General features: G+C 45.2%; 1 protein-coding gene across 1 annotated transcript; it reads left to right on the top strand.

Moving 5' to 3' along the window:
* The first annotated feature begins 5,675 nt into the window (after positions 1 to 5,675).
* On the top strand, positions 5,676 to 25,443 carry LOC135509173 (teashirt homolog 3-like). Its single transcript, XM_064929605.1, has 2 exons — positions 5,676 to 5,985; positions 21,160 to 25,443. The coding sequence occupies exons 1-2, from the start codon at positions 5,946 to 5,948 to the stop codon at positions 24,450 to 24,452; spliced, it is 3,333 nt and encodes a 1,110-aa protein (XP_064785677.1). The 5' UTR covers positions 5,676 to 5,945; the 3' UTR covers positions 24,453 to 25,443.
* The last annotated feature ends 157 nt before the right edge of the window (positions 25,444 to 25,600 follow it).

Raw genomic sequence — 25,600 nt, 5'->3', positions numbered from 1 at the left:
ATGTCATTGAGATACAGTGTGTATATAACTCCTGAATATTTATCTAATTCAGTATTTCCAATCACACTGCTGAAAATAACCAGATAATTGTTTACAATAATGAATATACAATCTATTTTTCTTCTACTACTTTAGTTTAATTCTACTTTTTTAGTTATATCCAGTTGGGACTGATGTGCCTTCTTCTTATGAGAGAAGAGCACAGTCATAGTGCAATACACTCTGGTATGTCTGGATGGGCCCACAACTGGGTGCAAACGCATTAAGAGAGATCTGATGGTATTGAGGGATCACTGGCAACACTCCTCTGAAGGCTGAATAGCATCTTGAAACAGAGCGGCATCCATACAGTAGAATGTCATAAGTCCTGCCTCCTGTGGAGAGGTTGAAAGAGAAAAGTAGAGCGCAATGAATACTTGAGTGTTCTGGAGGCTATGGAATTGAAAGGCCTCTCCCCATTTTTTTCAGAAGATTTCAATAGAAGAAAGAAGCAGCGCATGCTTTTTAATCACAACTTTTAGATTGATTGGTTGAACTTATGTGTGCAAATCAATGCAACTCTGACAGACGTCCTCTTTTATGGTAATCTTTGTGTCGAGAACAAGGAGGAGAGCACAGAAAGGCTACCTCACGCACAAAGAGGAGCACACGAGCGTTCTACAAAAATAACTAAGAAACGATCATTTCTAAATCAGAAAAACCTGCCCTGATGTAAATTATATTGTTTGACACAATGTGAAACAGAGTTGAAATGAAAAGTGTTGTTTGTGCCTTTATCAAAGAAACAAATAGATTGTCCATTCTATCGGGAACATGTGTTTTATTTCATAATTCATCATGTTTTATGCCCATGATTCAAGGACATTTACAGAATTTGTAACACAATATGTAAATGTAATGTTCCCCCCATTGGGGTACAGTGGAGGTTATCTATAAGGTTGTATATAGGCTAGAAGGTATTTTATGTGCAGGTGTTCTACAGTCTCCTCCAACAAGACATAAGGCACAGATATTGGAGGAAAAGTGCATAGGATGCTGCAGTATTTATGGGTTAATCGATACCCCTTCGAGATGACACCATGTTCCTGTTACTTTCTGTCACCATGATGACTCACTAATTTTGGAGAGGATGCTTTCCCCGCCTCCGACAGGCCCTGAGACAGTTTAATTTGGCCATAAAAATGCCAATCAGCCAGTTACTTGTTTTTCCTTGGGAAGGTCATGATGAGGGTGAATCCATGGGAGAAAATATATTCACAAACTGCAACTAGACAATTCTAACCTCTGACGTCCCTTTTGGGTTGTAATTTCATGTTGTTAAAGTGACACTAAGGCTGAGACTGCAGCCACGGTGCTGTTAGAAGGGGGCATGGCCAGATCAGGGGGCTTAATGCTTTAATTTGTGTGTGTGTGTGTGTGTTTGTTTCCTTGTGCAGGCAATATTTTGTGTGTGTGTTTGGGCAATAATTGTGTGTGTGTGTGTGTGTGTGTGTGTGTGTGTGTGTGTGTGTGTGTGTGTGTGTGTGTGTGTGTGTGTGTGTGTGTGTGTGTGTGTGTGTGCGTGTGTATTGTTGACATGGGTCACCATTGGTCAAAGGCAAAAAGGGGAATCCAAGGACCTTACCCCCCTTGAAGGGTAGGGGAAATTAACATGGCCATGTAATCATTTTCCTAGTCCAACACCAAAAATGCATCTTTCCATTTTCAGTTGCATCCTTCCAGTGCCATAACTGTTAGTTAAAAACTGGTAGTTGACTAGAAAAAAATGCAGCACCATACTTTCTTTTAGTTTTCATATGCACTTTGATTATTATGAGGTTATTATAAAGAGGAGCATGCAATATTGTCACCTCTGACCACTTGCATATCTAGTAAATTGACTTCTATTCTATCTGAAAAGTATGTGTTATTGTAGTTATTTTATTCTATTATTTTCTACTCTAATTAAATGTTATATTATAGCCACATTTTGGACACACCTAATAATTCAAGTTGTTTTGATTTTTTTTTACTATTTTGGAGGTATAAAAATATAAAATATTTTTTTTAAGTTACATTTTATATTTGTGATTCTTCAAAGTAGCCACCCTTTGCCTTGATGACAACTTTGCACACTCTTGGCTTCACCTGGAATGCTTCTCCAACAGTCTTGAATGAGTTCCCACGTGCATGCCAGCAAACCCACTACACAACACTAAACAACACATTAATTGCACTATAATGGTGACAAACGGTGCCCACAAAATGTTAGGGCCTACATAAAGCTCTCCCGACAGCAGAGTCCCAACGGTAGAATCCCAACACCTTACCACTGCTACACCTGGCTTTCAGCTGAACCTTGTCTGGTAGCGAAATAGTTCATTCAGCCTCATTTACTGCCTTTTTAAAAAACACAGCTGATATGGCAGACTTGCTGAAACAAATGTGGTTTCTACTGACAATTGAGATGTACAAGCTATTGCATAAGAGAACAGCAAGAGGATAAGAGGCAATCCGGAATTTCGATTAAGATATTGATGAGCAACCGACGACGGACGTAGTCAATATAACTATTTGTTCAGCACTTTTGAAATGTACAGCGACAGAATTCAGAACACGGGCCTTTTTTACAGCATTCTCCCTGTACACCAAGTCAGAACCGTAGGATAAATAAAGGTGGCATATAAACAGACAATGAAAGCTCTTACATTATTCAATTATTACATTTACAATTATTACATTTCTCTATAGGCTATATGTGCACCACCAAGTTAGAAAAGTAGGCAAAATTAAGAGGTGAAAATAGACCAAACAATTAGGGTGAAGCACAATGAACGCCGTATGGGTTTTTGCGTGTCAAAAAAGATACATCATATAACACTATTTGAAGCGTTAAATAATATTTAGAATATATATTTCTATAATCTTTATTTAACTAGGCAAGTCAGTTAAGAAGAAAATCTTATAAAAAATCAGTACACATTTCTGCCTTGCATATTACATAATTTATGCAGCAGTATACAAGGTCCTTTGTGGGCAAATTTTGTCATCAAACTGTCATCAGTCTGGCATTCTCTGTATTTGTGGTGGGAACTCTGAAGAAAAAAAACACAGACACTCCATTGAATAGCAGGTTAGCGTTAGTGGTTTCTTTGAAACACTTGCAGTTAGCCACTGATTCCTTCCAAATGAGTCATTGTTGAATTTGTGATTTCCAACTTGTTGTATAACCTTTATGTCCAATGGCCGATGAGCACCGATATGTTTTATCTATAATTTCTCTTCATATGACAGGGATTAAAAAGGATTTGTAAATAGATTGTCGACTTGATGACAACTGATGATGACTGCTAGCTAAGACTTTGAAAGTAAGATGTTGACATGATCAGTCCAATCAAAGCTACTGTAGATATAATGTGATTTGACATAATTTTATCTGTGTCCAATGAGCCTTCTTGGAAGGGCACTTCTATTCTAAATCTATGGCAGAACCCAAAGGGCTCACATTCTTGATGTCTACCCTTACTAAAGGCGGGTGATGTAGTGTCCCCATGAGTGACAGAACACTGAGCCAATCATGGTGCAATGCTGAGCCAATCACAGTGCAATGCTCTTATTTTCTGCTGGCCTGCCCCACCACCACTGAAAGCACTGAGCTCGGCTGAAACACCTGCATTTTGGAGCTGCCTGTTTGTATGCGGCTTTATTAAATGCCCCACCTGACCTGAATGATGGGTCGCCACTGTAAAAGTGAATCGATTCTCAATTCCAGTGTGGTTCTAGAAACATAAATCCCTCTACTTTCATATCACATCAAAATAATTTCATAAATGCAAAATACACAATTACTTTACACTGTTTCAACACAGTTGCAGCCGAGAAGTATTTCAGTGTCTCTACGTTGGTTGCGTCCTTCTTTCGTTTACACACAGGTACGCAAATAGCTAATTAGCACAGGTAAGTCGTCCCTATTGTCTCCTATCTGTTTTCTGTAAACAATCACTGTAACATGAAAATATGTGGCAATGAGGGAACCCTAACCCTATAAAAGGTGTATCAATTTAAAATATATATATTTTTGTATTATCTCGCTGACATGAAAGATAAGGTCCTTATACTTCCAAAACCATACAGCAAGCAATGTGTGTTAGGCTACCGTCGCGGCTCTTCACAAAACTTCATCCAATGATTTATGTGTAATGGAACTGAGAGTTATGGTCAAGTGTAAAGAACATTGTAAACTTTAATTTGTATTGAATTTTTTATTTTACCTTTATTTTACCAGGTAGGCCAGTTGAGAACAAGTTCTCATTTACAACTGCGACCTGGCCAAGATAAAGCAAAGCAGTGCGACACAAACAACATAGCGTTACACATAGGATAAACAAACGTACAGTCAATAACACAATAGAAAAGTCTATATACAATGTGTGCAAATGTAGTAAGATTAGGGAGTTAAGGCAATAAATAGGCCATAGTGGTGAAAGAAATACAACACTGGAGTGATAGATGTGCAGAAGATGAATGTGCAAGTAGAGATAGTGGGGTGCAAAGGAAAGAAGAAAAAAAACATTACGGGGATGAGGTAGTTGGGTGGGCTATTTACAGATAGGTTATGTACAGGTTCAAAGATCAGTAAGATCGGGGCGGCAGTGTAGCAGTGTACCGAAAGGTTGCAAGTTCAAATCCCCGAGCTGACAAGGTACAAAATCTGTTGTTCTGCCCCTGAACAGGCAGTTAACCCACTGTTCCTAGGCCGTCATTGAAAATAAGAATTTGTTCTTAACTGACTTGCCTAGTAAAATAAAGGTAATAAAATAAAAAGTAAGCTGCTCTGACAGCTGATGCTTAAAGTTAGTGAGGGAGATATAAGTCTCCAGCTTCAGTGATTTTTGCATTTCGTTCCAGTCACTAGCAGCAGAGAACTGGAAGGAAAGGCGGCCAAAGGTAGGAATTGGCTTTGGGGATGACCAGTAAAATATACCTGCTGGAGCACGTGTTACGGGTAGGTGCTGCTATGGTGACCAGTGAGCTGAGATAAGGCGGGGCTTTACCTAGCAAAGACTTATAGATGACCTGGAGCCAGTGTGTCTGGCTATGAATTTGAAGCTAGGGCCAGCTAACGAGAGCATACAGGTCGCTGTGGTGGGTAGTATATGGGGCTTTGGTGACAAAACGGATGGCACTGCGATGAACTACATCCCATTTGCTAGAGTGTTGGAGACTATTTTGTAAATGACATCCCCGAAGTCAAGAATAGTCAGTTATACTAGGGTATGTTTGGCAGCATGAGTTAAGGATGCTTTGTTGCGAAATAGGAAGCCAATTCTAGATTTAATTGTGGATTAGAGATGCTTAATGTTGGTCTGGAAGGAGAGTTTACAGTCTAACCAGACACCTAGGTATTTATAGTTGTCCACATATTCTAAATCAGAACCGTCCAGATTAGTGATCATGAAGGTATAGGCCTAATGTAGACGAAACTAAAATTATGTCCCTATCAAAACGTAAACTGTTCTAATTACTAGTCGTGTTCCCACTGTAAACATACGTAACGTTAGCCCACACATTATTGACAGTAAAGAAAATAAGACAGACAGGCTCGTGTTATAATGTCCCTCCCCTCTCGAGGTGTAAAGTGGGTTTGCCCAGTCTCATGCTTTGAATGACGCTATCGTCTCGCTTTCGCTGAAGTTTGCCTGTTGCCTCGACAAGAGAGGATCCGAGGTGATCGCGTTTAACGCTGTTGATCATTACCTGTGGTCGCGCATAGGGGGACGAAAGACAGATAATCGCAGTTTTTTCCCGACTTGCTTCGTTTTTCTGTGCTATTTGGAAAAACAATGCTCTTAGCTTTTTTTTTACGGATAACACTCACTGTTTCGTGTATGAAGGCGTAATCGTTGTGTAGTGGAGTAGCTCTGATTCTGTGAGGCCAAAGATAACTATTCTTTGGGAAACCAAACATGCCGCGGAGGAAGCAAGAAGCGCCCAAGCGCGCTGCAGGTACGTAGGCTACTACGACGGGAATGGTTTTATATGTAGTTATAGCAGCTGAAAGATTTGTTCTCAAACCTCTGGATTTCCGTTTCCAGTATTTTTTTCCATAGGATTGCTAGCGCTTTCACTCGATGTATAGGCTAACCTGATTTGTAACACTAATGCGAGCCTACTATCCCAGGAGTAGCACGCTACTGTAACTATCCCTCGAATGTTGCCATTTGTTTCCCCAATGTACAAAGTAGCCATACTATTTTTCTCAGTAGCACTGATATCCGATAGCTACAGTCAACTTTCCTCTTCCCATTTTTCCCATGGATAGCTGACTTTCCCGGTAAACGTTAACTTACCATGGTGGAGGAATTAGAATATGGGAAACTGCTCAGTCTGCTATAACGGAATGCCCAAGGCGGTGCCAGAGCCTACTGTCTCTGTAGTAGGGTCTTTGTGAACATTTGAGCCAAGCGGCTAACTTTGGAATTGGGAGGTGGAAGAATGACCTCTCTTTTTTTTGGATAAAATAAACAATTGGGTACAGACAAAGGGATTATGTGGACTGGAAGAAGCTATAATCGACAGTTGCCATGTCTGATTTGACGGTTGATTGATTGGCTGTCATCCGGCTTTGATCTGTTCCTTCCCGATCTACATCAGGAATTCAGTCCACCATGTGATGCAGCCCCTTGACGTCACATTAAAACCACTTTGAAAGCATTGTGTACTTTTTCCTCCCTCTCCTCTGCAATGGTCAAGTGACTCACGAAAAAGCAAAGGGGTAAAGTGGTTTCACAGTCAGACATCACTGGCTGTATAACACACACACACACACACACACACACACACACACACACACACGGGGGGGGGGGGGGTTGTAAAAGGAGACGTACGCTATGTAATGGAAGGGAGGAATGGTTTGCTCTGTCAGACTGGCCGTCAGGACGGCTTTGTTTCATGTTTGATTTAATTCTCTCCTCTGACAGCCCCATTCATCAATGGCTTTAATGGTCAATCAGAGACAGGCTGAGTGAGTGCTCCCATTCTGTTTAGCCATACGCTGGCCCGGGCTTTTATTTCATCAGAATGCCCCTGCCTAATGTACACCCTCAATCTCTCCCAGAGAGAGAGAGGTTGGGGGGAGCACATAAAGAGTGACTGAAAGCTTTCTGATTTGAGATCAGTGGAATATCTTGTTTCTCCTCTTTTTCTTTCCTATCTGCTTGTTTTGTTGTCTCTGACGCAGGATCATGGCACGTTGTAATATAGACCCATTCTGTGTTAGTTGTGGAAATGTTAGGAAACTTTATTTTATTTCTTTGTTCATTCATTCATCCATTGATTCTCTTTGGGGTTTTTTAATCTCTTAGTCAGTGGGTCCCTTGCAGCTGCAAGTTATAAAGTTGTCAACTGTTCAGTTGCACACAAAGGGTGATGATGAATTGATTGCAGCACAGAAAATGGGGATGGAGAGAGAAAGGGATGACCGATGGTGGGTCTTGATTAGGGACTTCGGGAGAGAGCCAGCCCAAAGCAACCTTGAGACTTCCATGAAAACCTCTCTCTCTCTCTCTCTCTCTCTACCCCACTCCTTTCTCGGCCCCACTTTTCTCTCTGCCTTGTTCTTGGCTGGTAGAAAAAGCTAAGTTATTTCGCTAGCTTAATTAGAGTTAACCTAATTAGTTGGAAGGACTGATGGAGTCTTGACGGGCTTAATGATTGGAGATGACATGCCTTGGTGTGCCCGGCCCCAAACAACTACGATTGACACCACTTTGATGTAATCAAGTTGATATTACACAGTGCCTCGGTTCCCGGAGCAGCACTCACATTTGGTCGTGCTGTAACTCAATTTTCTACTGCAGGTGACAAATGGTCCAGTGTACCTGCATGGGTCAGGTTGAGTGCTCTGAAGACAGCCTAACAGGCGAAACTCAAACAGCTAGGGAGGAAACACGGGATGCATTCAAATGGCTTGTGATTGGCTTAGACTATAGGCCCAGGGGCTATGCTTTTTGCTTTTAAAGTATTGTAGTGAGTGTACTCTGTGTAGTGACTGGAGCCTAACAGGATGGCCCCTAGGTTAGCCTCCTCACAGTTAGTGGCTATATTTGGTGTGTGTGGGTGTTTCTATGGATGTGAGAGTTACTCTGTCCCAGCCAGGTATCGAGTCTCATACTCAGGCCAGCGTAGTGAAATCCAGGCCATTGCTCAAATCCAGCCTGTGCTCCAGTCGTGTGTGTGTGTGTGAGCAGAGCTAGCGACAGGAGGTGGGGTTTTGGTTTAGACTGGGCTCTATGGCTAGAGGTCTCCTGTTTCTGCAGGGTCAGAGTGGCAGCAATCAATCGTGTGTGCAGTTTGGATGGCAGGGGTAATGAAAGGAATGGCAGCCATAAAGTCTGCAGTGAGGAGGGTCAGTCATAGGTAGAGGTCGACCGATTAATCGGAATGGCCGATTTAATTAGGGCCAATTTCAAGTTTTCATAACAATCAGAAATCGGTATTTTTGGGCGCATATATATATATATATATATATATGATCATTTTTTCCTTCTATTAACTATGCAAGTCAGTTAAGATCACATTCTTATTTCCAATGACGGCCTAGGAACGGTGGGTTAACTGCCCTGTTCAGGGGCAGAATGACAGATTTTCACCTTGTCAGCTCGGGGGATCAAATCTTGCAACCTTACAGTTAACTAGTCCAACGCTCTAACCACCTGCCTCTCATTGCACTCCACGAGGAGCCTGCCTGTTACGAGAATGCAGTAGAAGCCAGGGTAAGTTGCTAGCTAGCATTAAACTTATCTTATAAAAACAATCATAATTATTAGTTATAACTACACATGGTTGATGATATTACTCGTTTATCTAGCGTGTCCTGCGTTGCATATAATCGATGCGGTGCGTATCATTGCAGTGCGTATCGTTGCGCCAATGTGTACCTAACCATAAACACCAATGCCTTTAAAATCAATACACAGAAGTATATATTTTTAAACGTGCATATTTAGCTAAAAGAAATCCAGGTTAGTAGGCAATATTAACCAGCTGAAATTGTGTCACTTCTCTTGCGTTCATTGCACGCAGAGTCAGGGTATATGCAACAGTTTGGGCAGCCTGGCTCGTTGCGAACTAATTTGCCAGAATTTTACATAATTATGACATAACATTGACGGTTGTGCAATATAACAAGAATATTTAGACTTAGGGATACCACCCGTTAGAAAAAATACAGATCGGTTCCGTATTTCACTGAAATAATAAACATTTTGTTTTCGAAATGATAGTTTCCGGATTCGACCATATTAATGACCAAAGGCTCGTATTTCTGTGTGTTGTGTTTATAATTAAGTCTATGATTTGATAGAGCAGTCTGACTGAGCGATGGTAGGCAGCAGCAGGCTCGTAAGCATTCATTCAAACAGCACTTTCGTGCGTTTTGCCAGCAGCTCTTTGCAAGCACAGCGCTGTTTATGACTTCAAGCCTATCAGCCTAATGGCTAGTGTAACCGATGTGAAATGGCTAGCTAGTTAGTGGGGTGCGCGCTAATAGCGTTTCAAACGTCACTCGCTCTGAGACTTGGAGTAGTTATTCCCCTTGCTCTGCAAGGGCCGCGGCTTTTGTGGTGCGATGGGTAACGTTGCTTCGAGTGTGGCTGTTGTCGGTGTTCCTGGTTCGAGCCCAGGTAGGGGCAAGGAGAGGGACGGAAGCCATATTGTTACACTGGCAATACTATAGTGCCTATAATAACATCCAATAGTCAAAGGTATATGAAATACAAATGGTATAGAGAGAAATAGTCCTATAAAAATACTATATTAACTACAACCTAAAACCTCTTACCTTGGAATATTGAATTCTCATGTTAAAAGTAACCACCAACTTTCATATGTTCTCATGTTCTGAGCAAGGAACTCAAACGTTAGCTTTTTTACATGGCACATATTGCACTTTTACTTCTCCAACACTTTGTTTTTGCATTATTTAAACTAAATTGAACATGTTTCATTATTTATTTGAGGCTAAATTGATTTTTATTGATGTATTATATTAAGTTAAAATAAGTGTTCATTCATTATTGTTGTAATTGTCATTATTACAAATAAAATTAATCGGTATTGGCTTTTTTTGGTCCTCCAATTATCGGTATTGGCGTTGAAAAATCATAATCGGTCGACTTCTAGTCATAGGCCATGGTTTCTCTGAACCCTTTTCGCCCTCTATCCCTCTTCTCTCGCTCCCCCCCTCATGCCTCCCCCCCCCTCATGCCTCCTCCTCACCCCATCCTCATCGTCACTCAACCATTGTCGTCATTGCAGAATCTCTTCGGCAGAAATGTGCTCAGATACTGTAGATTATCATTAGCGCACATTACACAAATTACTAAAATATACATTGAAATTGAAAACTCATGCACTCACTTACAAACTTGCTTCGAGACATATGGATTAGAGACCAACAGCTATTGTAGACAGACACATTTATATAGTGTCGAGATTGGAAATCACACCAAAACAAAACATTGTTTTTCTCTTTGGGTGACTGGGTGTTGTTTGTATGTGTGTGTTCTGTATATGTCATTACGGGAGTGAGGGGAGAACATGGGCTCGTAATTGTTCCACTAAACAATAGATAGGGCTAGACGGTGCAGGTCCGAGTCTTGAGGAAGTCTTGTTTGTTACACCACTCAGCCCATTGCTAATGAACGTTACTGTGGTTAGATTCCGGCGAGGTTGAGTCACGTCTGTGATGTATGTGTCTGATAAGTGCATACCTAATGAGTGCTACACGCCTGTCTGCCAGGCCGTGGAGGGGTGGGTGACAGAGTGCTTCCCACTGGTATTGACAGATGCCTTTTTGTTTTTGCCATAGGGCCTGACTCCATAAATCCACCCAGTGTAATGATAACAATGCCACCCTGAACTGCCAGTGAAAGAGGGAGGAGAGGTGGAACGGGCTCCTCTCCCTTTTAAACCCCACTTGACATATGTCAGACCATAGGGCCGGGCTCCAGAAAAGAAAAGCCAACCTTGTCACAGAAATAAACAACTTTCGCCATCCTCATATGTATGTCAGAGACCTCTGTCTGGACTGGAGTAGGCCTACGTAGGTACTTTATAAAAAAACGTCCCACCGTTTGTTGTTGTTATAGATGCAGCTGTGCTATAGTGACAATAGGAGCGGGTTCGCTCACTCAAACCCTCCCCCCCCCCGGGGGTAACGCGTCAGAGCCTAGTGGGATGTGTGCTCTTTTCAGGAAACTGAGCCCGCTCTGGTCTTCAGGGGTCCTGAAACCGAATCCAGGAGGAGAATAGCCCGGCCATGCCAAAAAGCCGATTTTCCTTTTCAACAGAGTCATTTATCACTGGCCCACCCTTTGCTCCTGACAAACTGACGTGTGTCATTTATCATACTGGCTTTAGCAGACACACAGGGAGGGGGTGAGGGAGATAATGAAAGAGGAGAGAAATAGACAGAGAGGACTGAGAGAAACAAAAAGAAAGAAGGACTGGAGAAAGAGGGGAAGGGTGAGTAGTGAGAAAGGGAGGAGCAAGAAGGAAAGAGACAGAAGAGAGCACTTTTAAAAGTTTTGCACAACAGTTTGGGACAGTACAAAGCACCTAGAGGGGATGGGGGAGGAGGACAAAGAGGTGTTTTTGGATGACAGAGGATTGAGTTACATGAGTTATGTTTTGATGAGTGACAATGTTTTTCCATGACGATCTCTGGATGTTTGTACAAATCTGAACAATATCTGGTTCTTGGATATGTGTGATATCTGTGTGTAATTACACCTTGTGTGCTGTGTGTAATGGGAGTATGTGTGTGTGTATCTGTGGCTGTGCGTGAGAGAGGGTGTATCTGTAGCCTAACTCTCTGATGAGCAGGCTGACGGGTATCACTCATGCTAGGCTGGCCTCAAAATGAACCCAAGCTGCTCTGCTCTCCTGTGGTCCTAACCGGGGATGCTTCTTTAAAAGGCAGATTAATGATGGATCCCAGGCTTATAGTGCCATTTATCATGGAGAATATTATTTAGGCTGGCCGTGTAGGGCTGTAACTGGAGAGCAGGACGAGCAGAGGCAGGGTGGAAAGCCTTAGACAGACACTCACTGTGTGATGGATGACCATGCTCTCTGCCTGAGTGTAACTAGACACCCGTGCCACAGCAGTTGGGCCGAATCAGATGGCCCAGCTATAGTGGATGATATGATGTTTATCCTTCAACTACACTACCCAGGTTTCTTTCCTTTGCCGGGAGGGTTCTTCCCTTTTGAAAGAGTAGATCCCAGTCTTTTAAACGAACAATGTGCTTGCAAAGCTAACAATGTGCTTGCAAACCATTTTGTGAGTGAAATTGGCTTTTTCTTCCTAGACGGTAAAAAAAGTGATGGTTCGTTTTAATGTATAATCAGTCAGTTGATAGTGTAGCGTAGATTAGAAATACAATGCATTTTTGACTGCAAACCCTTTTTGACTCTTTCCTGAGGAGGTCGTCAAGCGTCTGACCCATCGTGCTCCGTGCAGTTACACCACTATCACCAATAAGAGCTCCGTTAGAGGTCAAGGCAAGGCCAGCACCACTACCGCTTCCATTCTCTTCCACAAAGAGAGAAAAGGTTATTTTGTTTTTGTCCGTCTGTCTTTAGTTTCTCCCCCCCCCACACACACACACACACTGGTGATGTGTGATTTATGGTGGGCATCCATCTTAGGGTCGTCCATCACCACCTCGTTGCTAGGCGATCATCGCAACAGCTGTTTGTTGGGAGCGAAGTTGGCCCTATGTCCTGGCAGAGGCTTAGGTTCAGGCTAAGTCAGAGACAAGTGACCTGTGCTGGAGTCACCCCATCAGAACATTCATCTACAGAGCAGTTAACAAATGACCTATGGAGCTGGCTATAGTGGGGTGGACAAGCGAGATGAGAACAGATACAAGGAGGTAGGGGTTATGTGGGTAGAGCAACTGTAAGACAAGTGTACTGGAGTGGATAATATATCATCCTATCATACATGGTAGATCTTGAAGGATATATGATTGATGTAGAGCTGAAAGGAATAACTGGGTGATATGGGTAGAAAACTCTACAATTACTGGATAATATGTGACCCTATGTTATAGTGCGTGGTCTTGGCTGATAGGTTTGGGGTAGATCTGAGAGCACAGCTTTCCCGTAACGTAGAATTCTTCCACTCTGATGTTTGAACTTGTGAACCCATTGCCACTTGATTCTGAACCTGTGTAAGCTGTTTATGTAGTGTTCATTTGTTTATTTCCATTTATCCATCAGTTATTGTGCCTGGGTCAAGTTCTAAACACTTTGATAGGCCGAGAATATAACATCTGAAACGGTCTCTCTCTCCCTTCCAATCTTTTTGTGTGTGGAAGATTGTAATGTTTTAACTGTACCCGTTTGAAACCAATACAGCTCAGGTCCTAAAGGTCTGTATATACAGCTGCCTGTTGGAGGTACAGTCATTAAACAACAATGCAGCTTTCTGGGAGCACAGTACAGTTTAATATATATGCCTGCTCAGCCTCTCTCTCTCTTCCCCTGCTTTGACATGGTACAGCCCTAAGGCTTGCCTGGAGCGAGAGGGATATCTCTGATTTTTCGTATCTCCCAGAGTACACATCCTGCACTACAATCAGCGGACAATGTGTATTACCTCGTTCATTAGGGGCTAAAAAATAGGAACAGAGATGTACAGTTACAATAGACTGTCGTGAGCATCTCTATCTGAGCGACCAGGCGCAGGCACATATTAGTAGTGATGGGGGAAAAAAATCTATAGTTAGATATCGGCAAATTATTTTGGACCATATTATATAGATACTTTGACTCCCAAGTATCGATTTGTAAAATGACAATAATAATTGCTAGGTAGTGGTAGCTAGCGCTAGTCTGCTGTACATGTGACAAAACTATAGGATGAAAAACACAGGAATTGTTTTCTCCATCTTCTTTTTAAATGGTGAGCCAAGCTGTTTTCAGTACTTTTAGTTCTGACTGATCAAAACTAATTTTCTCATGCTCTCTCTTGTCTCTTTGCAGCAGCCATATAATGAGCAATATGTTTGGAACATCCGATCACAATAAGATTGCAGTATTGAATCGCAATACATATAGAATCATGGGAATCGCAATACATATCGTGATAGTATACATATCGTGATAGTACCGTATCATGCGGTCTCTGGCAATTCCCATTCCTACATATAGTAAATCTTTTTCTTGAGGGTGTGACTTATGACACCTGTAGCCTATTTGTTCTGACAGTGAGTGTCATTTCACCTCATCCTGCTTCCTCCTTCCTAGCAACAGAGACCACGAAGGGAGCACCACTGCTAGAGCAAGGAGTGGTTAGCCTAGCATGACAAATGCTAATGGAATAAAGACATTTCAATGAGTATAATACTCTCCTCCTTTACCCACTAATCTCGGGACAGTTTAACAACCAAACAAGACTGTTGTATGAAATGATTCCCTTCTTCTAAAGCCTCTACTCAGTTGACTGCTGGGAAACGAGCTAGTGGAAGTCAGTGACTTGCGGTTGTGTGATTGAGGCAGAAGTGGTTTCCTGCCTGGAGGTTCTAAGTGTTTTAAGGCATCTTCCTGTCGGTAAGCCCCCCCCCCCCGCCGAGGGGCTGTGTTGCTTTAAGGGCAAGAGGTCCCAGTTAAAGAAAACATCAGGAATAAGAAACTACTCCGCTGTGTAGTGAGGCCCCGTTTAACTCTCTGCGCTCTCGGTACCCTCCCTGTGATCTAGCTATGATCATAACTCTACCGTAGACTGTTGTTCCTTACCACCTCAGGATCCTCAAAAGATTTTTCCTTTTTAAATAACCCTTTTTTTTTCACACCTACCTATTTTTCCAGTTACCCTGAAAGCAGTATATGGTGCAGAATAGATTAATCTACAGTTTGGATTTGTTTAAATAGCCACTCCTAACTCGAGCTAGCATTAGCCAATTCTAACCGGACAACCCTAGCCTCCTTGCTGTAGAGCTGTTGTTGTTATGTGGTACAGTTGCAGAATGAGAGCGTTTAGTGATGCTAGATGATGATCTACGTCTGCAGCTCTAGGCTAGGCGGTGGTTGGACCACCAATGAATATAATACTCCTCTTCTCCCCCCTCTCCCACATTTCAGCTGATCTCTGCTCAGCTCCTGTAGCTAGCTGTAAGCTGTTACAGTATGTCATGAAGTGGTTGTAGTGCAGACTTGGGTAGTAGTGTCTTGATTACACATCCTGTTTACCCCGGTTTTGTGTGTGTGATTTGGCTCCTAGCTCTACTGTTTCCCCAGCTGTGTAGGATGACTGAGGAGGTTAGTTGTGGAGGGAGCAGGGGACTGAGGGGCAACAGAGATTCCCCCAACACCCTTACCATTCTTATAAATTGATAACTTCAGATTGCATGTTTTGTTTTCTTTCAACATCAATAAAAATCTGGTTGTAGACTAAATCGTGTCTTGCTTCCTTCTCTCGACAAGCTTTCCCTTCCAGACTGTGACTATATGAATACTGATGATGAACTAGGGTGTGTGCCTCTTACTTTGAGACATGCTCTGCTTTGATTATACCATCTACCGTCAGAGAGGGCCTGGTTTTGGTTCTATTACTGTTGTTGTAGCTTTTTACCCCATGTCTCTGCAGCTTTCTATCAAATGATCTATCCTTCCGCGTCTGCGGCCCTAATGTTTATGAAATTGATACTCCACAGGAATGCCGTGAGCACGCCAAAGATGTCACTGTCTTTTCTCATCGCCTGTATGTGTGTGTTGCAACCGACCACAGACTATATTTGTAGGGTTGAGTTTGTGTTCGTGCAGGATGTGTTTCTCTACATGTGAAAGATTTGTGTGTGTGTGTGTGTCTGCTGGTCTTGCTATTTCTGTGTTCTGGTCTTGCTATTTCTGTGTGAAGCGTGACTGAGATGTGAAACTCTCTCCCACACTAAGTCCAAAGTGCAGCGTTTGGCAGATTTTAATCATGATGAAGCCCACACAACCACTATTAGCAAATACACCACCCAGATACTTTAGAAAAAACAGGTGTTAGCTAGAACCATAAAGGGTTCCTCAGATGACAAAGCTTCCATGTAGAACCCTACCCCACCACAAATAACCTTTTTAAGAACCCATGAGTGTAGCCATCTTAATTATCCATCCAGATGTATTCTTATTTCTTAATAATCCATTCTGTTTCTCAGAATGAACCCACAAAACCCATCATACTTTATTAGTGTGATAAATCACCTCTGTTGTCAGTCAAGCCAGGGAGAATAATTGGATGGTGGTTGTCACCCACAGTGATGGATGATCAGTCATTGGGGATCAAATTAACAGATAGTGCTCAGATGTAATGGCTGTTTGGCATTTTAAATTGCCTGGGACCGTTGGCTGCTGGTCGGCCATTTCTGTTTTGTTTTTGTGAGGCCCTTTGGGCCACCTTTTTAGTCTTGCTTTCTTTGGCTGTCTTGACTTCACACTTATGAACAGTAACCTACAGTAGGTTGTATGTGTCTGTATTTAAAAAAACATTTGTAAAAAAAATTAAGGACCTTGAAATTGGGATATTTTTATGCAACAGTAAGAAAGAATGGCTAGATGACTGGTTCACTTTCACCAAAAGTGGTCATATAAAGATAGAACAGAGATTTGAAGAAATGCGTGAGACATGTTCATGATAGGTCAAGACTATAAGAGCGACTTAAGGACTCGTTCAACCTGCCTGCTAATGCCAGAGTCATAACCTCAGTGATTAAACCTGACATCTGTGTCCAGATGCTCTGTATACATTAACATAGCTACCTCATCCTGACTGTATTTCCTCCTTCAAATGAGACACTCGCACAAACACCATCCGGAAGAGGAGAGGGAAAAAACGACCAAGATATCTTCCCTGCCGGTTTGCCTGCCGAGCGGTGAGCGATTTACCTCCTCCTTTCACATTATCATAATTGTGTCCAGGACATGGGAGGCCAGGGAAGTGATCATGTCATCTTATTTACAGCCTGTTTGGCTCTCTTTACGAGCGCTGTGCCAGGCCCTGCCAGGCGCACATCGCCCGGTGACATCTTTTGATCAGAGCTGTCGCAGGCGATCAGCAGAGACTGGCAGTTAATGGATACCCAGTGACAAACCAAATCTACGGGCAGGATGGGAGACTAGGCCACACCTGTCAGGTCCCCATTAGACTGGCCCTCTGTGGGGCTGCCTGCCTGCTGACACTCACCACCCCCAGGGCCCACATCAGACCAGCACCACCCGCTTCCTGCCCTGAGATTGGCTGTTAGCACTGGAAATGGGAGTTATTCCAGCAATTACTTTTTTTGTTTAGACTGGATGTTTTTGTGTGTAGGGGATGTGGGATTCGAAGTGGATAGTATGGGTGGGCTGGTGGTTGGTTGGATGGGTGGGCTGGTGGTTGGTTGGATGGGTGGGTGGGATGGTGGTTGGTTGGATGGATGGATTTGCTGGGTGGGGGGTGGTTGGTTGGTTGGTCGGGTGGGCTGGTGTATGGGTGGGTTGGATTGGCTGTTGATTGGTTGGTTGGCTGGGCTGGTGTGTGGATGGATGGATGCATGGGTGGGTTGGATTTGCTGTTGGTTGGTTGGCTGGGCTGTTGTGTGGGTGGGTTGGTTGGATGGATGGACTGGATTGGATGGGCTGGTTGGTTGGTCTGTTGGTTGAATGGATGGGTGGGTTGGATGGGCTGTTGTGTGGATGGGCTGTTGTGTGGGTGGGCTGGTGGTTGGATGGATAGATGGGCTGGTGGTTGGTTGGATGGATGAGGACTGAGGGAGGGGTCGGTGTCTGTGTCCCCTGTGATTTGTCAGGGCCAGGCACCCATATCACACACACTAACAAGTCACCTGTCTAAGGTGAGCTGAAGGCACACACATGCAAAGTGACCTGTCCCTTATGTGTTGCCGCTGTCTCCTCCTCAGCCTCACACTCTTCTTCGCTCTGTCTTTCTCCCTCCCGCGCTTTCTCTCTGAGGAAATGTCTCTGATGTCCTGATACTGTGTTTGTCTAATACCAGCACCTGGGACATACAGGGAGACTGCTACAAAAACCATTCCTGCCCTGTCTGCAATATGGATGGGCTGTTGGTTGGATGGTTGGGCTGATGGTTGGGCTGTTGGTTGGATGGATGGGCTGTTAGGCGGTTGGATGAATGGGCTGTTAGGCTGTTGGTTGGATGAATGGGCTGTTAGGCTGTTGGTTGGATGGATGGGCTGTTAGGCTGTTGGTTGGATGGATGGGCTGTTAGGCTATTGGTTGGATGGATGGATGGGCTGTTAGGCTGTTGGTTGGATGGATGGGCTGTTAGGCTGTTGGTTGGATGGATGGGCTGTTAGGCGGTTGGATGAATGGGCTGTTAGGCTGTTGGTTGGATGGGCTGTTAGGCGGTTGGATGGATGGGCTGTTAGGCGGTTGGATGAATGGGCTGTTAGGCTGTTGGTTGGATGGATGGGCTGTTAGGCTGTTGGTTGGATGGATGGATGGGCTGTTAGGCTGTTGGTTGGATGGATGGATGGGCTGTTAGGCTGTTGGTTGGATGGATGGATGGGCTGTTAGGCTGTTGGTTGGATGGATGGATGGGCTGTTAGGCTGTTGGTTGGATGGATGGATGGGCTGTTAGGCTGTTGGTTGGATGGATGGATGGGCTGTTAGGCTGTTGGTTGGATGGATGGGTGGGCGGTTGGTTGGTTGATTAGATGGGTGGGCGGTTGGTTGGTTGGATGGGTGGGCTGTTGGTTGGTTGGATGGATGGGTGGGCGGTTGATTGGGCGGTTGGATGGATGGGTGGGTGGTTGGGTGGGTGGGTGGTGGGATGGGCGGTTGGATGGGTGGGTGGGTGGTGGGATGGGCAGTTGGTTGATTGGGCAGTTGGATGGGTGGGTGGTTGGGTGGGTGGCTGGATGGGCTGTTGGGTGGTTGGATGGGCTGTTGGGTGATTGGATGAGCTGTTGGATGGATGGGCTGTTGGGTGGTTGGATGGGTGGGCGGTTGGGTGGGTGGTTGGGTGGGTGGTTGGTTGGATGGGCTGTTGGGTGGTTGGTTGGATGGGCTGTTGGGTGGTTGGTTGGATGGGCTGTTGGGTGGTTGGTTGGATGGGTGGGCTGTCGGTTGGTTGGATGGGTGGGCTGTTGGTTGGATGGGTGGGCGGTTGGTTGGATGGATGGATGGATGGATGGGCGGTTGGTTGGTTGGGCTGTTGGTTGGTTGGGCTGGTGGGTTGGATGGATGGGCGGGCGTGCGGGCGGGCGGTTGGATGGATGGGCTGTGGGTTGGTTGGATGGGTGGGCTGTGGGTTGGTTGGATGGGTGGGATGGGCTGTTGGGTGGTTGGTTGGATGGGTGGGCTGTTGGGTGGTTGGTTGGATGGATGGATGGATGGGCTGTTGGTTGGTTGGATGGATGGATGGATGGATGGGCGGTTGGTTGGTTGGATGGATGGGCGGTTGGATGGATGGATGGATGGGTGTGCTGGTGGTTGGTTGGATGGTTTGGTGTTTGGGATGGTGGATCAGTGTGTGCCGAGTCAGTATGCCCATCTGCATCTATATCTGTCATAAGTATACAAGATGTTCCAAGTATCTTTGCTCATTGTTTTGGAGATGTAGTTTTTTTGGGGTGGGGGAGTTGAGTCCAGAATGAAGTGGACAGAAAGGGAAGGGGCACAGGGAGGAGGCTGGTGACACGGCCTTCACTGAGACATTTGTGCCACTTAGCTGTGTCAGAGTGACGGTGTGTGGGGGACAGTCTGTCACTACAGGGGACCGTCTATCTCTGAGGACGGGAGGGGGGCACTGCGGGAGGGGTCTGTGTTCCCTGTGATCTGTCAGGGCCAGGCACCCATCACACACACTAACAAGTCACCTGTCTAAGGTGAGCTGAAGGCACACACATGCAAAGTGACCTGTCCCTTATGTGTTGCCGCTGTCTCCTCCTCAACCTCACACTCTTCTTCGCTCTGTCTTTCTCCCTCCCGCGCTTTCTCTCTGAGGAAATGTCTCTGATGTCCTGATACTGTGTTTGTCTAATACCAGCACCTGTTGGCGACATACAGGGAGACTGCTACAAAAACCATTCCTGCCCTGTCTGCAATACTCATAATCCACTTCACTCTTGATAATCTGTTGTGACTGGCTTCAATCTAGATGACATTGAAAAATGTCATTCTAACATTTACCTAGTCAGTAACACTTTATTTTAAGGGTCCATAATAAAACATTTACAAACATTTACAAACCGTGTACACACCATTTAATAATCATTACTCCCACATTTGTAAATTTAGTAAGATATTTATTCACACGTGTGTGTGTGTGTGTGTGTGTGTGTATATATATATATATCTCCTTAAACATCCTGTGTTGACAGGAATGTCTACCAATGGCATGCCCATTTTTTTGTGAGAAATTAGTGGCCATTCAAAACATTTATAAACCATAAATGGCACTCACTTTAGGGACTGCAAAAATGCTTTACTAATGATTAGTAAATAGTTTCTTAATGTGGGAATAATTATGAACAAATAGTGAACACAGAATTCATAAATGCTTTTTAAATGGTTTATTGCGGACCCATATAGTCTTATCGTCATAAATCCAGCTTCCCTTTTTTAGTAATGAGTGAAACTTCCTTGTTAATGTGGATGGCATGTGCATGTAAGGAGACAGAGGCAGATGAAGAGGCGTCACACATATTAACTGACAGATGGAGGTTGATCCAACACATTTATTACCCCAGAGGAGAATGCCACGGCGCGATTGGGCTTCATTAATTTCAGATTCAGCTTTCATTTCAAGCTGTTGTGCCCTGAGATAAATAAAATGGCACATTATGTTTTTGCCAAGATTACTTTTTTCCCCACCATAAACAAAGTAAAGGTGAAATGAGCATCAGTAAGTTATACATGTGGCTGGGGTAGTATATAAACACTGGCTTGCCTTTGGAGGAAAATAACACCTTAACGGTTGATGAGGTGAAATGGGATGACTGTCATTTCTCAACTTGGCTTTAACTCGGATCCCTCACAGATGGCTCATTTATTCCTGCGAGACCTCAGGCACCTGTAGAAGATAAACTTTCTCTATAGTAGTTCTACTAACACTGTATTCACTGGCCTTAATATAACTCGCTCTATTTTCTGTTTTCCCTCCAGCCTACTCTCCAGAGGAGATGAAGGAGGAGGTGGAAGAAGAGGATGTGGACTTTCCAGAGGAGGTAGAGAGCTCAGAAAATGACCTTCTCACCAAAGAGCCACTGGGTGACCAGGACTCCATTGCTGGGGCTGAGCTCTCTGCTCAGGAGATGGACAGTGAATCACACGTGAGCGAGGCCAGCGACCCCCTGTCAGACTTTGAGACCGCCTCAGTCAAATCTGAGGGGCCTTCCAAAGAGCCTCTGAACAGCGCAGGGGTGAGGGTAGGGACCCCCTCGGGCCTGGACACTCCCTTGGCGCAGGACACCCTGGAACAGATGAAGGCAATCTACTCCAGCTTCCTGACAAACTCCTATTGGTCACCCCTGAACTTTAACTCAACCCTGACACAGACACCTGTGGAGAAGCCACCACGGACTAGCAGCACTAGCAGTAGCTGCAGCAGCAGTAGTTATGACTGGCACCAGTCCGCAGTGGCTAAATCCCTGCAGCTGCAGGCTTCTCAGAGCCTCCACAACCCTCCTCCCTCAGAGCCCAGTATCTTCAGCACAGTGCAGCTCCACAGGCAGAACCCCAGACTGTACGGCAACATCTTCACCGGGGCCAGCAAATTTCGCTGCAAGGGTTGCAGTGCTGCTTACGACACCCTGGTGGACCTCACTGTGCACATGAATGATACGGGTCACTACCGCGATGACAATCACGACAGGGGAGCCAATGGGGCCAGGGGGCGCTGGTCCAAGCCTCGCAAGCGCTCCCTGCTGGAGATGGAGGGCAAGGAGGATGCCGCGAAGGTGCTGAAATGCATGTACTGTGGCCACTCCTTCGAGTCCCTGCAGGACCTGAGCGTTCACATGATCAAGACCAAACACTACCAGAAAGTGCCTCTGAAGGAACCCTTGGCCCCTGTGGCAGCCAAAATGATCTCAAGGAAGAGAGGCCCACTCTCTGGGAGCCTGGACCTCCCTGGCTCTCCACGCTCAAGAGAGGTGACCCCCAAACCCAAAGCCTTTGTAGGTAGTGACCACAACATCCCATCCAACAAGGCTTCCAACCCCTACATCACCCCCAACAACCGCTTTGGCCACCAGAACGGTGCCAGCTATGCATGGCAGTTCGAATCTCGCAAGTCCCAGATCCTCAAGTGCATGGAGTGCGGGAGTTCCCACAATACACTGCAGGAGCTGACCGCCCACATGATGGTGACGGGTCACTTCCTCAGGGTCACCAACGGCAACCTCCCTAGTAAGAGAGGTAGGCCAGTCCCAGAGGCCACGTCCCCCAGCCCTGTACAGGCCACACCCACCAATGAGGAGCAGGTTCAATCTATCCCATTAGCTCCTTCTACATTCTCCCCTCCTCCACCCTCTGCTGTATCACCCCCGGCTATCTCCCCTCCTCTCAAAGACATTAAGAAAGAGGAGATGGAGGAAGAGTTTACCCAGGACATGGTTAGCCATGACAAGCAGGTGTTGAACGGGGACGATGAGGTGGAGGAGAAGTTTGACATCTCCACCAAGTATAACTATCTGACTGAGGAGGACCTGAAAGAAAGCCCCAAAGGTGGCTTCGACATCCTCAAGTCCCTGGAGAACACCGTGACATCAGCGATCAACAAAGCCCAGAGTGGTAACCCCAGCTGGGGGGGATACCCCAGTATCCACGCTGCCTATCAGTTCCCCAACTCCCTGAATATGCCCCAGGGTAGCCCTGAGAAGAGCTCCCCTGTCAAGTACCTGTTCAATGGAGGGGAGGGGGGGCTTTCCTCACTCAGCATGTCCCAGTCCCCGATCTTCCCACCCGATAGTCAGAGCTCTGCCCTCCCCCACCTCAACAACTTCCAGGCCATGGAGGAGCTGGTGAAGAAGGTGACAGAGAAAGTGGCCAAAGTGGAGAGGAGGGTAAAGAGCGAGGTGTCCCCCAAGAAAGAGGTGAACCTCTCACCCTGTAGCAGTGAGGGGTGGGAATCGACTGGAGCAGACTCACCCCGAGAGTGGAGGTCAGTGACCCTGGCTAGCAGCGACAGAGGTAGCCATAGCGACAAGGTCTCACCGTCCGAGAGAGAGCGCATGAGAGAAATGGTCCAATCGCCTGCCTCCGCTTTGAGCTGCAGCACAGCCTTCATAACAGGCCACAACCCTCTGGAGCAGCCCTTTGTTAACCCTTTAAGTGCCCTTCAGTCTGTGATGAATATCCACCTGGGGAAAGCAGCCAAGCCCACCCTGCCCAGCCAGGACCCTCTCAGTCTGATGTCCAGGCTGAGCCAGAGTATGGCCGAGAGGGCCGCCGTGGCCACTCCCCCCACGCACAACAAAAAACACCCAGTGCCCGTGGCTCATAGTAGTGTCTGTCAGTCCAGTGATGACCAGCCCATGGACCTGACCAAAGGGAAGAGTGATCGAGGTGGCTCTATTGGCTCTGCTCCTCTGACGCCCTCCTCAACAGCCTCCTCCATCTCCCCTTCCTCAATGGTGATCCCTGCTAAAATGACCGTGGTCTCTCCCTTCACATCCAGCAGCCCTCACCATGAAAATGCCCTGTCGGACATCTCCGACATGTTGAGGAACCTGACACAATCAGCACACCACATCTCCATGCCTCCCTCACGGACCAGGATCACGGAGCGGGTCACAGACATGGTGGGCTCCACCACCGCAGAGGATGCTGAGGGGTCCATGGCCAACAAGAGGAAGGGGCGTCAGTCCAACTGGAACCCCCAGCACCTGATCCTCCTGCAGGCCCAGTTCTCCTCCAGCCTCAGGCAGACGTCCGAGGGGAAGTACATCATGTCTGACCTGAGCCCCCAGGAGAGGATGCACGTGTCCCGGTTCACTGGCCTTTCCATGACTACCATCAGCCACTGGCTGGCCAATGTCAAGTACCAGCTGAGGAGGACTGGCCGAACCAAGTTCCTCAAGAACCTGGACTCGGGCCACCCAGTGTTCTTCTGCAGCGAGTGCGCTTCACAGATCCGGACCCCCACTGCCTACATTTGCCACCTCGAGGCCCACCTGGGCTTCAGACTGAAGGACCTGGCCAAGCTCTCCCCCAAACAGACCCTGAGGGACTCCTTGAAGGGTGGGTCTGATAAACTGCCCCAACCGGACCCCTTCCTCCTCTCTTCTCCACCCTCCTCCCAGTCACTGGAGGAGGGCAGTGGGACTGTGTACCGGTGCCAGCTGTGTATCCGTAAGTTTGCCAGTAAGCATGCCATCAAGCTCCACCTCAGCAAGAGCCACGGGATGTCCCCGGAGGACCACCTGCTGTATGTCTCTGAGATAGAGAAACACTAGAAGTAGAATTGTCATTACATTATAGAAACACTTGAGTGCTGCCAGCATTGGACATACTGGAATATACGCTGTAAAAAAAAGAAGAGAATTTACAAAGGAAAAAAGAAAACAAATTAAGTGTGTGACAAAAATGCACAATGATGCCATTAACTACTGTTAAGTGTCAGCACATGGTATTTACTTCCATGGCCTTTGCTTATCTGTATTTTCCTCTATTTCAAAACACATTCATTTCATATGTTGAAGATATAGGTCATGAATATTCAGCTTTTAAAGGGATAGTTTGCTCAAATTGCAAAGTTACATGTTTCCTTACCTTTTACCGTAAGTTGTCTATTGACCAGGAAGGACCACGATACACACTTAAGATTTGTTTTCTTCGCTGAAGGTTAGGAAACATTTAAGTCGTTTTGGGTAAGCTCTCCCTTTGGAAAGTATAGTAATTTCAGTTTTATGACAATGTATTTATTTTGTGAAGTATCGATACATTTGTTGAACTGCATGTATGCATTGACAAGTTAACAGTTCAAAACAAATTTGGTGCGTCAGTTTTTAGTTGGTCCATTTTTACTGTAAGATACCTGGCAAGAATGTGGGATTTGCTCTTTCTGAGAATTTGCCAAATGAATTGACAACATAGTAAGTAGTCTGTTACATCACATTTTATATGATTTTTATATACAGTTTGTGTTGCAGATCTGTCAAATCTGCCACATTGCTTATCATCAAGTCAGGGGACCTCAAAATCCAGGTCTATGTAGAAATGTACATACAGTATATAGGCTTACCACTTGCTGTTATGCATACTTGTTATATTTCCTCATTTAAGAGGACTATGACTATCCACTGGTGCAGAGCCTTTGAAGAAGACTAACATGAATATGTTTTGCACAATAGTTTTCTAAATGTTATTTGATAAAACAAAATATATAAAATGGAACGTTGTTCATGCCCTGTTGCTTCTATTATTAAATTGACTTAAATTGCTTCACGCAACTGTTGTTTCTTCAAATATCACAAATGCTTTTAACACCTTAATTTATTCTCTTACCCAGTCCCAAAACGCACTACAGAAACTAGATTCTGCATCCACAACAACACTGTTAGTTACTGCAGACAGAGCCTTCAGATCTGTGTAGTAGACTGTA

This window comes from Oncorhynchus masou, chromosome 22 (genome assembly GCF_036934945.1).
Source record: "Oncorhynchus masou masou isolate Uvic2021 chromosome 22, UVic_Omas_1.1, whole genome shotgun sequence".
In the NCBI taxonomy this organism is placed as follows: Eukaryota; Metazoa; Chordata; class Actinopteri; order Salmoniformes; family Salmonidae; genus Oncorhynchus; species Oncorhynchus masou.
The sequence above is the reverse complement of the archived record's forward strand: the minus strand, read 5'-3'. Positions and strand labels throughout refer to the sequence as shown.

Bases quoted from the DNA above. Each gene is read 5' to 3' on its own strand.
- LOC135509173 (XM_064929605.1), top strand. From the start codon at position 5,946: ATGCCGCGGAGGAAGCAAGAAGCGCCCAAGCGCGCTGCAG. The intron at 5,986-21,159 runs GTACGTAGGCTA...TTTTCCCTCCAG, and splicing joins AGCGCCCAAGCGCGCTGCAG to CCTACTCTCCAGAGGAGATG.